At 37.9% G+C, this 12,963-nt stretch overlaps 1 protein-coding gene across 1 annotated transcript; it reads right to left on the minus strand.

Moving 5' to 3' along the window:
- Window positions 1-1,288: 1,288 nt before the first annotated feature.
- LOC129484907 (histone H3.3A-like) lies at window positions 1,289-2,321 on the minus strand. Its single transcript, XM_055283745.2, has one exon. It carries the CDS (start codon window positions 2,212-2,214, stop codon window positions 1,804-1,806), a length of 411 nt encoding a protein of 136 aa, XP_055139720.1. The 5' UTR covers window positions 2,215-2,321; the 3' UTR covers window positions 1,289-1,803.
- Window positions 2,322-12,963: the final 10,642 nt, after the last annotated feature.

Below are 12,963 nucleotides of genomic sequence, written 5' to 3' on the forward strand. Positions count from 1 at the left end.
GTTTAATCCCACTTTGGAGTTCCATTTGGAGGTTTTTATTTTTAGTTTAATGTGTAGACCCCAAAGTCATATTAGTATTCAGTATCAAGAGCCAGAAGCCCTCTAGGCCTGCAAGACCCAGAAGAGGCATCGTTAATCAAGTATGACAAAAGTACTGGAGAGTGTATAGAACTTAGGCATTTGTGTTTAGGATGTTTCCTGATGGCTTTCCTTAAGTCACGTCATCTATCAGGAAACTGTTTCTGTAGCTTTTCAAGGCTGGTCCCACTTCTGGGTATTCTGTTTGCCTAAGCCTTCCTTCACCTTGCTCATCTTCCTTCAAAGGGGAATTCTAGTTTTAAGTGCTCAGCAGTGAAGGTGTTTTGGGTAGACAGTTTTTACTTATTTATATTTTTCTTTAAGAAAATGAGTCCCCAAATAACTTGTGAGTGATTCTCCTGGTGCCCTACAGCCTGTTTGCAGCATAGCCAGAACTAGGATTCTTATGGTTTTGACTCCTTGTTTAGTGCTCTTTTAATTATGTCACAGACTTTCATAGCCATAAACTTCTGTCACTTTGCAACACCACTGAGGAAAGAAACACTTGTTTGTGTGGTTTGGTACTTATTATTGTAATAATGTTTAATTAATAATATTTCTTGATAGCTATCATTAGTATGGACTACTAATAAAAAATGTAGAGATCACTGGACAAATAATGTTTTAATTTTAATTATGAAAACAATAAGAATAATCTTGAAAATGAATATTCAAGACCATATAATGATACCTCTTTCACTTAATATGCTGAGTCTTTTTTTGATCCCTCTTATGAACTGCTTATTATAAAAGTGCACAGTGACTCTAAACTTTTTCTCTAACAGGAGATTTGCTACTTTCTCTCCTAGGATAGAAACTTTTCTTCCCACACCTACAATTCAGAGTGTCTTTTATAAACCCAGACCTCTAGCATTTCTGGTACAGTAGTATATAGTTACCTCAGTTTTCCTCCATGTTGGAAAACTTGCTTCTTTAGAGGATCAGGACAACAGACACATTAGATATATTTTTATGTATATATTTGCAACTGATGAATTATAATGTAAGAATTAATATATAAAAGTCAATTTCTAGGCTGAAACCACAGGTTCAAAGGATATGAATATATTTTTGGTACTTGGTAAAAATTATCTATTTTGCTTATTATAGTATTATAATAAGCTTATTATAGTGTTATCAATAGTGACAAGATGTTAAATACCATTGGCACGTCCAGCATTATTTTTTTATTTTTTATTTTTTTATAGTTTAATGTATTTTAATAGCAAACTTACAGGAACAGCACAGAAGACAGACAACATTAAAAACATGTACTTGCATGTAGGACAACTCAGTTAGAAAAGTATAGTGAATGGATGGAATCTACTGTGTGATAAAAATGCTACAAACACCATTTAGTTGCCGTCAATAAGAAATTTACTTGTTTTAAAAAAATCCAAATGCTGGCATTGTCCAGAAAAATTTAACAGGTTTATTTATAATTATTATAAAGTTGAACCGCTGAAACTTGTTCACTGAAACGTTTTAACTTGCATTAATGCTTTACGTCTCCGCATTTATATTAAAAATTCACACACAAATGAAAATGGAAAAATTGCCAATATCTGATTTCTGTCCCCTATTTTTCCACTCTCAATCATATACTTAGGTACCTTTTGACCCCATGGAAAAAAAATATCTAACGTTCAGAACTACCAATAACAGGAAGAAGAGAATTTTTTTTTTTTTTTTTGAGAATGAAATGTTTCCCATCATAGTGGATTCTTAAGCACGTTCTCCACGTATGCGGCGTGCTAGCTGGATGTCTTTTGGCATAATTGTTACACGTTTGGCATGGATAGCACACAGGTTGTTGTCTTCAAAAAGGCCAACCAGATAGGCCTCACTTGCCTCCTGCAAAGCACCGATAGCTGCGCTCTGGAAGCGCAGATCTGTTTTAAAGTCCTGAGCAATTTCTCGCACCAGACGCTGGAAGGGAAGTTTGCGAATCAGAAGTTCAGTGGACTTCTGATAACGTCTAATTTCACGGAGCGCCACAGTATCAGGCCTGTAACGATGAGGTTTCTTCACCCCTCCAGTAGAGGGCGCACTCTTGCGAGAGGCTTTTGTAGCCAGTTGCTTCCTGGGTGCTTTATCACCGGTCGATTTGCGGGCAGTCTGCTTTGTACGAGCCATGGTACAGAGACCTCCTTACTTACCCCCCTTCTCCTTCGGCTGGAGCTCCGCGAGCGAGAGGCGGCGCTGGCGTTGGAGAGCGACGGCGGCGCGGCGGCGGCTGCGAACACCACGTCCAGCATCATTAAAGGAATTGTTTTGGAATAAGTAATGGTAAATATAAGGGGTAGAATATTACCTGATTGTTAAAATATCCGTGAAACACTTACATGTTAAACAGACAAACAAAACTAGAAGACAAAATGGTATGCATGTTCCAATCCAATTTCATTAAATTTATGCATGTGGAAGGTGGCTTGGAAGAGTGAAAACAGTTTTGCTGAGGACAGGTAAGGTATGGGTCATTCTGATATTATCTAACGTTATCTATATATCATTACCATATATACCATATCATTATCTAATGTCATCTGTATATCATTACCATATATACTAATTATTATCTAATGTTATGATTTTTTAGTTAAAAAGCAATACATTAGATAGTGTAATAACCATTTAATTTGGTTTATAAGTTACAGAAAAAAATTGTTTTTGTTACTTTGAAGTCATCATTTATTTTATCAAATGATGTAATTTTACCTCTCCAAGTAATTTAACCTCCTCAGTCCTTAGTATCTAGGTATAAATGAAGCTCAGAGCTCTCTTTCAGTTGGATAATTAGCTCACAAGTGGTTGCTCTATTTCTCACTCAACTCATTCACATACAGGGCTCAGCTCTGAATTACTTCATTCCAAAAGCCAAGTGCTCAAACATGAAGACTTCTTTTTATTGGAAGTATTTGAAGGGCATGCCATAGTCCAAATATGAATTCCAAATATGCTTTAAATAATGGCAGCATCAATAAAGTCTACTTTTCTCTAAGAGGACTATTTTTTAACAGGCCAAAATATTTGAATGAACCAGTTGATTTATTTTATTTTATTTATTTTTAAATTTTTTTATTTTATTTTATTTTTTATTATTATTATACTTCAAGTTTTAGGGCACATGTGCACAATGTGCAGGTTTGTTACATATGTATCCATGTGCCATGTTGTTGTGCTGCACCCATTAACTCGTCATTTAGCATTAGGTATATCTCCTAATGCTGTCCCTCCCCCCTCCCCCCACCCCACAACAGTCCCCGGAGTGTGATGTTCCCCTTCCTGTGTCCATGTGTTCTCATTGTTCAATTCCCACCTATGAGTGAGAACATGTGGTGGTTGGTTTTTTGTCCTTGTGATAGTTTACTGAGAATGATGGTTTCCAGTTTCATCCATGTCCCTACAAAGGACATGAACTCATCATTTTTTATGGCTGCATAGTATTCCATGGTGTATATGTGCCACATTTTCTTAATCCAGTCTATCGTTGTTGGACATTTGGGTTGCTTCCAAGTCTTTGCAATTGTGAATAGTGCCACAATAAATATACGTGTGCATGTGTCTTTATAGCAGCATGATTTATAGTCCTTTGGGTATATACCCAGTAATGGGATGGCTGGGTCCAATGGTATTTCTAGTTCTAGATCCCTGAGGAATCGCCACACTGACTTCCACAATGGTTGAACTGGTTTACAGTCCCACCAACAGTGTAAAAGTGTTCCTGTTTCTCCACATCCTCTCCAGCACCTGTTGTTTCCTGACTTTTTAATGGTTGCCATTCTAACTGGTGTGAGATGGTATCTCGTTGTGGTTTTGATTTGCATTTCTCTGATGGCCAGTGATGATGAGCATTTTTTCATGTGTTTTTTGGCTGCATCAATGTCTTCTTTTGAGAAGTGTCTGTTCATGTCCTTTGCCCACTTTTTGATGGGGTTCTTTGTTTTTTTCTTGTAAATTTGTTTGAGTTCATTGTCGATTCTGGATATTAGCCCTTTGTCAGATGAGTAGGTTGCAAAAATTTTCTCCCATTTTATAGGTTGCCTGTTCACTCTGATGGTATTTTCTTTTGCTGTGCAGAAGCTCTTTAGTTTAATTAGATCCCATTTGTCAATTTTGGCTTTTGTTGCCATTGCTTTTGATGTTTTAGACATGAAGTCCTTGCCCATGCCTATGTCCTGAATGGTATTGCCTAGGTTTTCTTCTAGGGTTTTTATAGGTTTTAGGTCTAACATTTAAGTCTTTAATCCATCTTGAATTAATTTTTGTATAAGGTGTAAGGAAGGGATCCAGTTTCAGCTTTCTACATATGGCTAGCCAGTTTTCCCAGCACCATTTATTAAATAGGGAATTCTTTCCCCATTGCTTGTTTTTGTCAGGTTTGTCAAAGATCAGATAGTTGTAGCTATGTGGCATTATTTCTGCGGGCTCTGTTCTGTTCCATTGATCTATGTTTTGGTACCAGTACCATGCTGTTTTGGTTACTGTAGCCTTGTAGTATAGTTTGAAGTCAGGTAGCATGATGCCTCCAGCTTTGTTCTTTTGGCTTAGGATTGACTTTGCAATGCAGGCTCTTTTTTGTGAACTAGTTGATTTCTAAAATGTGACTTTTAATGTTTCTTGTACCTTCAATCATACCTGGACACTGAATTGATTTCAGAAAGTCACAGGGCCTGGGTGAAAGCCCCAACACAACAGCAGAGTGGAATCATGGATTGGCTATTCTATAGTCCATTCGCCATGACTGAGGGTGAGAAGTGGAATTGTATTTGAGGCTATATTTGAGAGAGCCATCTTTGAAAATGAAGAAGTAGTTTGGGCTCTGGGTATCTTTTCTTTCCTTTTTTTTCCCTTTTTTTCTGATACAGCCTTCACCTGAATGAAATGTGGGCTTTGAGATCACCTGTGATAGCATTCTCTAAGACTACAATATGTTGAAAACTGTCTTGTGATTACTTCATAATGGATATTTTCCAATGGATAACACTTAGAGTAAATCTGAGTTGCCAACAGCTTTCAGAAAGGCAGAGGTAACACTGTATGTAAAATGGAAGCTCCAAACCTGCAGTGTTATTAAAAAGCAATAATATTAGCTTTAATATTATACCTCTGTCAGCATATAGACTTGTTTATTCAATGCTACTCTATTAATCTGTTCTTCGGGATGTTTTAGGAACTAAATTTAATGCACAAATAAACAAATATTTATTGAAACCTCTTTTAGCTGACTGTGTTAGTACTTGCAATGATAAAAAGACACAATTTGATTTTAACACATTTAAGATATAGGCAACAGATATGGGGGTGAATGGGAAGGGAGGGGACAGTAGGGCTAGTGGAGAAAAAGGGTTGAATGAAATACAGCAAAACAGGTAAAAACAATGCACTGCAAACTCTGGAGGATGGATATCATTAACTCCTTTTCGAAAAGGTTTCATGAAGAAAACAACAATTGTAAATGTTCCATGAGCATGAAAGCATGGCAAGACATTTGATTTTGCCAGTGCAGGCAGTCTGTTGTTGCTGGAGTATAGTATGAGTAAGAGAATGAGAGAGGGCAAAGGAGAAGATCATCCTATGGTTCATCATTCAAAATGATGAATCATTTCTGAACTAAATGTTATACAGAGCATTAAATATGTCCATACAATGCAAGCTTTTATAAATAGTATATATAATCATTTAACTCAACTAAGTAGCCTATATCTTAATATTTATTAAAATCATGTTTTATAAATATAATTTAATGTCCATGAAAATGATACATATCACAAAGAATCTCAGGCCTGTCCCATGCAATGTCTGAAAGGTTGGGAGAGCTGTACTGATGACATTGTGGGCACAGCCAGGCTCACTGGGAGTATGTCATGATACACTGTGGATCCTGGGCTACGTTAACTTTATATCACAAATTATTCTATAAGAATTGGGTGAGCAAATTCTACATGCCAGGAGTTATGCTGGAAGCTGAAATACAATGAATTAGAGACTCAGTGTGTGCACTCACAGAGCTTAGAATCCTGAGACAGGGGTGAGGGTGTTTAGAGATAAAGATAAGTAACAGAAACTCCAATACAGCGTGATATGTACCTGTTAAGAGAGGTGAAGAATGCTATGTGAGCATACAGTGGGGTATGTGACTCAGACAGGGTCAGGGAAATTGTCCTAAAAAAGTGTTGTTCAAGCCTAAAGAGATAGGAATAAGCTAAGTGAACTGGAAAAACTACTCCAGGCAGAGAAAGAACCATGCAGACACAGAGTTGGGGGGAGAAGTGAGGAGAATAACAGACAGTGAGAGAAGGAAGGAGAAGGAAGAAGTAGAAGGTAAAAGGAAGAAGAGAGGAAGAGAGAGAACTCACCTGGTGCTTTCTAGAAAGAGAAAAAAGTTTAATGCAATGTAGGTTAGGGAATTACAGACATAGATGAGACTGGAGAAATAAGGGGAGGGAATATGGGCAGATCAAACAGTGCTTTCTTAAGGTTAAAAAATTCACAAAAACAGGAAATCCCGTAAACAGTTTTGGGATGGGATCAAGTTTACCACAGTTGTGTTTAGAAAAGATTGCAGAGGGGTAAGATGGGAGGTGATATGGTTTGGCTTTGTGCCCCCAGTCAAATCTCATGTTGAATTGTAATTCCCAGTTGGGGGAGGGACTTGGTGGGAGGTGATTGGATCATGGGGGCGGATTTCCCTCTTGCTGTTCTCATGATAGTGAGTTCTCATGAGATCTGGTCATTTAAAAGTGTGTAGCACTTCCTCATTTACTATTTTTGTCTCTCCTGCTCCACCATGGTAAGCTGTGCTTGCTTCCTGTTCATCTTCTGCCTTGACTGTAAGTTTCCTGAGACCTCCCATCCATGCTTCTGGTACAGCCTACAGAACTGTCAATTAAACCTCTTTTCTTCATAAATTACCCAGTCTCAGGTAGTTCTTTATAGCAGTGCAAGAACAGACTAATACGGGAAGCTGGAAGACCAGCTGGAGGGTGCTGTGGATGTCATCCATGTCCTCAGGATGGTCTACATGGGTAGGAGCCACAGGGATGGACAGAAGTGGGTGAATCGTAGGGATAATTTGGAGGTGCATTCCACAGGACTTAAGAGATACATTAGACGGGGAGTGTGATGTGTGCCACCCATCCTCTCAAGTGTCTGTCTTGGTCACTGGGAAGACGGTATCTATGACCTGAGTCTCACTGGTGGTGCCAGAAAAGACCAATGCTATGAAACCAAAAGGTTGTTCATTCCTGAATAGAGCCGGGTCAACATCAATTAGCAGGTGGGCTGTTTGCTGTGAGTGAGAGTGGCAGGGCTATGGTTTGTTTTCATTCTTCCTTCTTGAGACAATCCCTAATCACACTTGTTCAGTACAGAAAATGAGCTGCCCCTCCCTGCTTCACTGAATTGAAATCCAACATGTACCAAATGACTAGACTACTGTCACTGAGGAGTTCGAAGAAAAAATCAGCTCCTCATTGCTGCCAACTGAAAATGGGTAATTACAATATTTTTAACACATTATAACTCTTAGAAATTACTGACAAAAAATTGTCCAGATGAAAAAGTTGTGGAGGTTAAATTATTGGCTCAAGATCACTTGCCTGATAGTTGATAAATATTTTTATTTCTAAAGAGTACTGGTTATGTCTCGAAAACTGTTGAGTAAACAAGTTAAAGTTAGCACATGCCATCTCAGGGACCATAAAACTGTTTCATGTTGGTATTGAAATGCCCTGGTAATTTTTGTGGCAGAATGAAAAGGTTGTTGTGACAAATCATCTGAAATAGAAAATGGTATAGTTTCTGTTCTTGGTGCTCATGCCTGCTTCTAAATTCTTTTGTTAAGTGATTTATGCACATTTATCCAGAGCATAATTACCTTGATTAATATTGAGAAATACAGTATTTATAATCCCTGTGTTTAACAAAGTGCTACATGATTAGCCCTTTAAAAATAATTAACCCTCTTGTATATAAAATTTCATAATTTCATTTCATATTATGAAGTGCCAACTAATATTTTCAAAATTTTAATCACCCATATAAAATGGATCCAGTGGAAATATGTGAGAAGAGTACTTTAGCTCTGATACAAATCAATGAGAAATTAGACGACATTATCTTTTTTTTGCAGCAATCATATATTTTTCTGGTCTTCTGCGTTTTGCATTTAGATGTTAGATGTATATTAGTCAGTTATAGAAAGTATTTAGAAAAATGAAGTTACTTAAAATTAGAAAAAAAAAAACATGCTATTCTGCAAATTTATTTATTGATTTGGCCCTATTTTCACCTATGAGTGAAAATCATGTCTGGGATTAGTAAATCAAGATAAGGGCTTCCTCTCTACTCCCCACCAGAGGAAACAAACATTAAACACATTATATGTAGTTTATAATTTCATGACTTCTAATGAGATGAGATTTGTCAGTATTTTTCTTGGTGGAATATGGACCAGATCTGCTATTTTCCTGAACAGGAAAAACCAAATTCCTTGCCTCTCCTTAAATGACCTGGGCAGTTGCTGCTAACCTTCTGTTATGCTACTTAGGAAGGAACCCATGGTTAACACATTAAGAATCATTAAAAAATAATCAATTATTTTCTTTCCTTTTTTTCCCCTTCGAGAGCATGAGGTACAAACAAGAAGATTTAAAAAAAATTTAGGGTAGTTGAATTTTCTTTTCTTCACAGATGCCTTTGAGCTTTATCAGTTTGTAAGCTAGAATTGTGTGTGTTGGGAAGGACTATACTAAGAAAAAACAAAGACTGAGTATCATCTTCAAGGGCCTGTTAGGACTTGGGAAAATGTCAAAATTAAAATTAAAGTTTGATATAGGATTTGTTCATATAACTTTTAAGATATCCTCTTTAAAAATTCAAAATTGATGCTTGTAAAGTTTCTTCCCCATTCCCTTTAGGAAATATCTCTAAATACTACTAAAAATAATAACATACAGCAAGCCAACCCTTCCACATACACTACCTTAGATATTTCTCATCTACCTAGGAGGTGGAGTGGAGAAATACTATTATTACATCCAATTAACAGACAGGAGATAGAAATTTAAGAGAAAATAGGTGACTTGCCCATTATGACATTTTAATTCTTTGAGGTCTGTTAAATTCCATAGCTTGGACCCTTAGCCTCTATTACAGTACTACTGAAGAGACTGTTATGAGAGTCCCTGGCAGGGAGATGGGTCATATGCAGAAAATTCTCCTCCATTCATTATGTGCTGCAGGCTATATAGCTGCATTACCATTTCTATATCCAAGGTTGGAAATGGCATTTGATAAGCTAGTACAGAGCTAGAAAGCCCAGCAGGACACAGGTGCATGTGAGGTGTAGCTTCTGAGATTTCCTGGACCTGGCCAGCTGGCACAATTGGTATCACATCAGCTTTTCAAGAAGCTCCCACTTGCAGTCTCAATGCTGAGACAAAATATGAATACAGCCCATTTTCTCAAACTTCATCTACGTCCCTGCATTTCTTGATGGTTAGTCTCACTCCCTAGTTGAGACTATTGGGTTAAGGTAGGAATAAACAATATGCTGGACGGGTGAAGAGGGGAAGGTGGATGTGGGAGATGACGGGACAAAAGTCTGTGAGTAAAATACCTTGAAGTAATCACTTTCCTGGTGTTTTATCTCTCCATCTCTGGAGTATCTCAGAAAATTCACTCTTTAAATATGCACCAAGAGGACTTATACTTCTAGGAAGATGGAGTAGACATCTTTTTTCCTTTTCCTCCCACTAAATATAGCTAAAAACCCTGGACATTATGTATAAAACAAACATAGGATTCTGAAAGGCAGAAAGAAGGCACAACAGCTGGGTACCTCAAGAGCAAAGGAACAACAAAGTGGTGAGTTAGCTGGGTTTTTTTTTTTTCTTCCTGTTTCAGATTGAGAACTGGAGAAGTTGGTAGTGCAGAAAGGCCAATGGGCTTAGACCGGAAAAAAAAAAAAAAAGGGTGGGGGGCAGGAAACCAAACAAGACTATTCTCTCTAGTATTTAAAGGTATAGGAAAGGTGCAGCTTAGTGAAACAGAAAACTTTTAGAATTGTAGCCCCACTTCCACCATCAGCAAAGGCTGAGTGGAGTGCCAAGACCTCCACTTTCACCAGGCTGTAGATGTTCCAGGCTCCCCACTGAGGTATCACAGAAGGCTGCGTGGGGAGCTGGCACTTTCATCCTCACCAGTTGATAGTAAGAACCTCCCTCTTCTACCCTGGTACCCATGAAGACCATGTGGGTAGCCTGGACTCCACTCCCACCTGGTGGTAACAAGGCAACCTATCACCAGTGTCAGTGGAGGGTATAGGAGGAACAGTCATGAGGCTTCCACCTGCATCTGGCAGGAAGAAGAAGGCATCCTCCCTTCCTACCAAGGAGTGATGTCAGAGGAATGTTAAAATACAAAATTTAAATAAGAGCCACAGCCTTTTAAATATAATACCCAAAATGTCCAAATGTCAATAGAAAAATCATCATCATACTAAGAACCAGGAAGATCTCAACCTGAATGAGAAGACAATCAACAGATGCTAAACACCGAGGTGACAGAGATGTTAGGATTATTAAGGATTTAAGCAGCCATGAAAAGGTGCTTCAGTGACAATCACAAACATGCTTGAGACAAATGAAAAAACAGGTCTCCACAAAGAAACACAAGATACAAAGAACAAAATGGAAAGTCTTGAACTAAAAATACAACAGCAGAAACGGTGAACTTAAGCATACAATACTAGAAATTACCCAATCTGAACAAGAGAAAAAAAAGACTGAAAAAATAAATAGAGCCTTAGGTATGCATCAGACTATAACAAAAATATCTAACATTGGGTCCCTGGAGTCCTAGAAGAAAAGGAGAATGAAAGTGGAGCGAAATTTCTGTAAAAAGAAATAATGGCTGAAAATTTCCTGAATTTGGGAAAAAAGCATAAAACTGTAAGTCTCAGATACCGAGTGAACCCCAAACAGGATAAACCCAAAGATATATCCATGCCGAGATATATCACGAACTTCTAAAAACTAATGACAAAGAAGAGTTATGAAAGCAGTTAAGAGAGAAATGATGCAGGAAATGTACTGATTTTTAGCATTAAGGAAATAAGCTGGTTACATTAAAACTACAGAGAATAGAAATATAAGTATTGGCAAGGACCTTAAATTCTTCACTTGATTTCAACTATTTTTAACTCAACTCAGTGAGCTAACATGCACAGAGCATTTACTAGATACCTACAAACTGTGCTGGGCATTAGAACATTTCCTAATGCCATTCTTGCTGTAACTGCTCCACAGCAGGTGTTATCCCTCATAGAAAATCAAGGAATTTTAGAATTGGAAAGATCCTGGATGGGCTTCAGCTCTGAAACTAATCTAAAAATGTCAGCATGCATGGGAATTTTCCTAGAGAAAAAGATGATAGCTTTCATCAGATTCTCAAAGGAACTGGTGGCCTAAAAAGGTTAAGAGCCACCATAAGGGTTCTGTTCTTTTCAGGCAAAGCCATATAATCCAACCTAAACAGATGAGAAATGAGGCTATTTTTAGAGGAGGTGTTCCCCATCATATCCATCAAAATTCCTGCATGCCACCTCATGACAATTCTCTACTTTTAAGGGGAAAATAGGGAAATGGCAGTTTTCTAATTCTTTCTAGGCACTTTTGGAAATACACGTTGACTAAAGAATGTTTGCCTATAGTCTTATTTTGAACATTTTAAAAATAGTACCTGGAGGTGACTAAATGACTACTGCACTGTGATTTAAAATGTACTTTAGGTTTGATTTCTCCCATCCCAATGGAAAAGCTGACGTGCAAGGAAGCCGCAGCAGCCTTTCTACGTCAGCACCAATGGGCTGGTGTATAAGAGATGACAACTGTTCTATAACTTGCATCATTCCTTTTTCCTTCTTTAAAACACACAAAAAAATGCATGTACAATCAAACTCTATTAATTATGTAATGTTTAACTGCCAATTAATTTGAATAAAGACTGTTAGTGCTTCCTCTAGCAAAAAATCGAAACAGCTGTGACAAAAACAAGTGCATTCAGTTCCTATGTTTTTATTCTGTGATCCTTCTTCACTCCTTGTACACTTTAACCAAAGCTTTCATGCAAGCCAGGTCAGCTCACTCTAGAATTACGCCATAAACAGGACTTTAGGTTGCTGGTGCCTGTTTTCGGATAAAAAATGAGGCTCCCAATGTCATCTGGAGAGCTACAGATTGGAAAATGCATTTTAGGAAAAAATTTCACTACTTACCTCCAGTGTGACCCTAAAGTTTGATTTCCTTAGACTACTTTATGCTGGCTACAGCTTGAGAATCAAATGAATCACTGAGGACCCTTGTTAGACATGGAGTTCCAGGCCCCATCTCACAGCTGTACAACCAGGAGAAAGACCAGGGAATCGAAAAGTCTTATCAAGTGCCTGGAATGATTCTTGGGCTCAAGCAAGTTGGCAGTCTTCTTAAATCTGTAATGTGCATACAAATTAACTTGGGCTTTGGAAACAAATGCTGTTCCTGATCCAATTGGTCTGGGTGGGGCTTGAGATTCTGCATTTCTAACAAGCGTTAGGTGATGTTGCTGGCTTGAAGACACTTTAAGTAGCTAGGCTAGAGAGGATATTTCATTTGGCTGGCGTACAAATCAGTTTAAGCCATTTCATTTTCCTTCTATATTTCTAGATTTTCTATCAGAGGCTTCTCTGACCTTAATGCTGCCCAGTTCTCATTATGTCACTGATTATGTCTCTTCAAGCTACCGCAATCAGTTAACACAAGGCATCCTGCCCTTCTCCACTTAGCTCATATAAAAATCCAAAATGGATACAAACAGCCCCAAATAAGAAACGGACACGACACA

The sequence above is a fragment of the Symphalangus syndactylus genome, chromosome 6, assembly GCF_028878055.3.
Source record: "Symphalangus syndactylus isolate Jambi chromosome 6, NHGRI_mSymSyn1-v2.1_pri, whole genome shotgun sequence".
Taxonomy (NCBI): Eukaryota; Metazoa; Chordata; class Mammalia; order Primates; family Hylobatidae; genus Symphalangus; species Symphalangus syndactylus.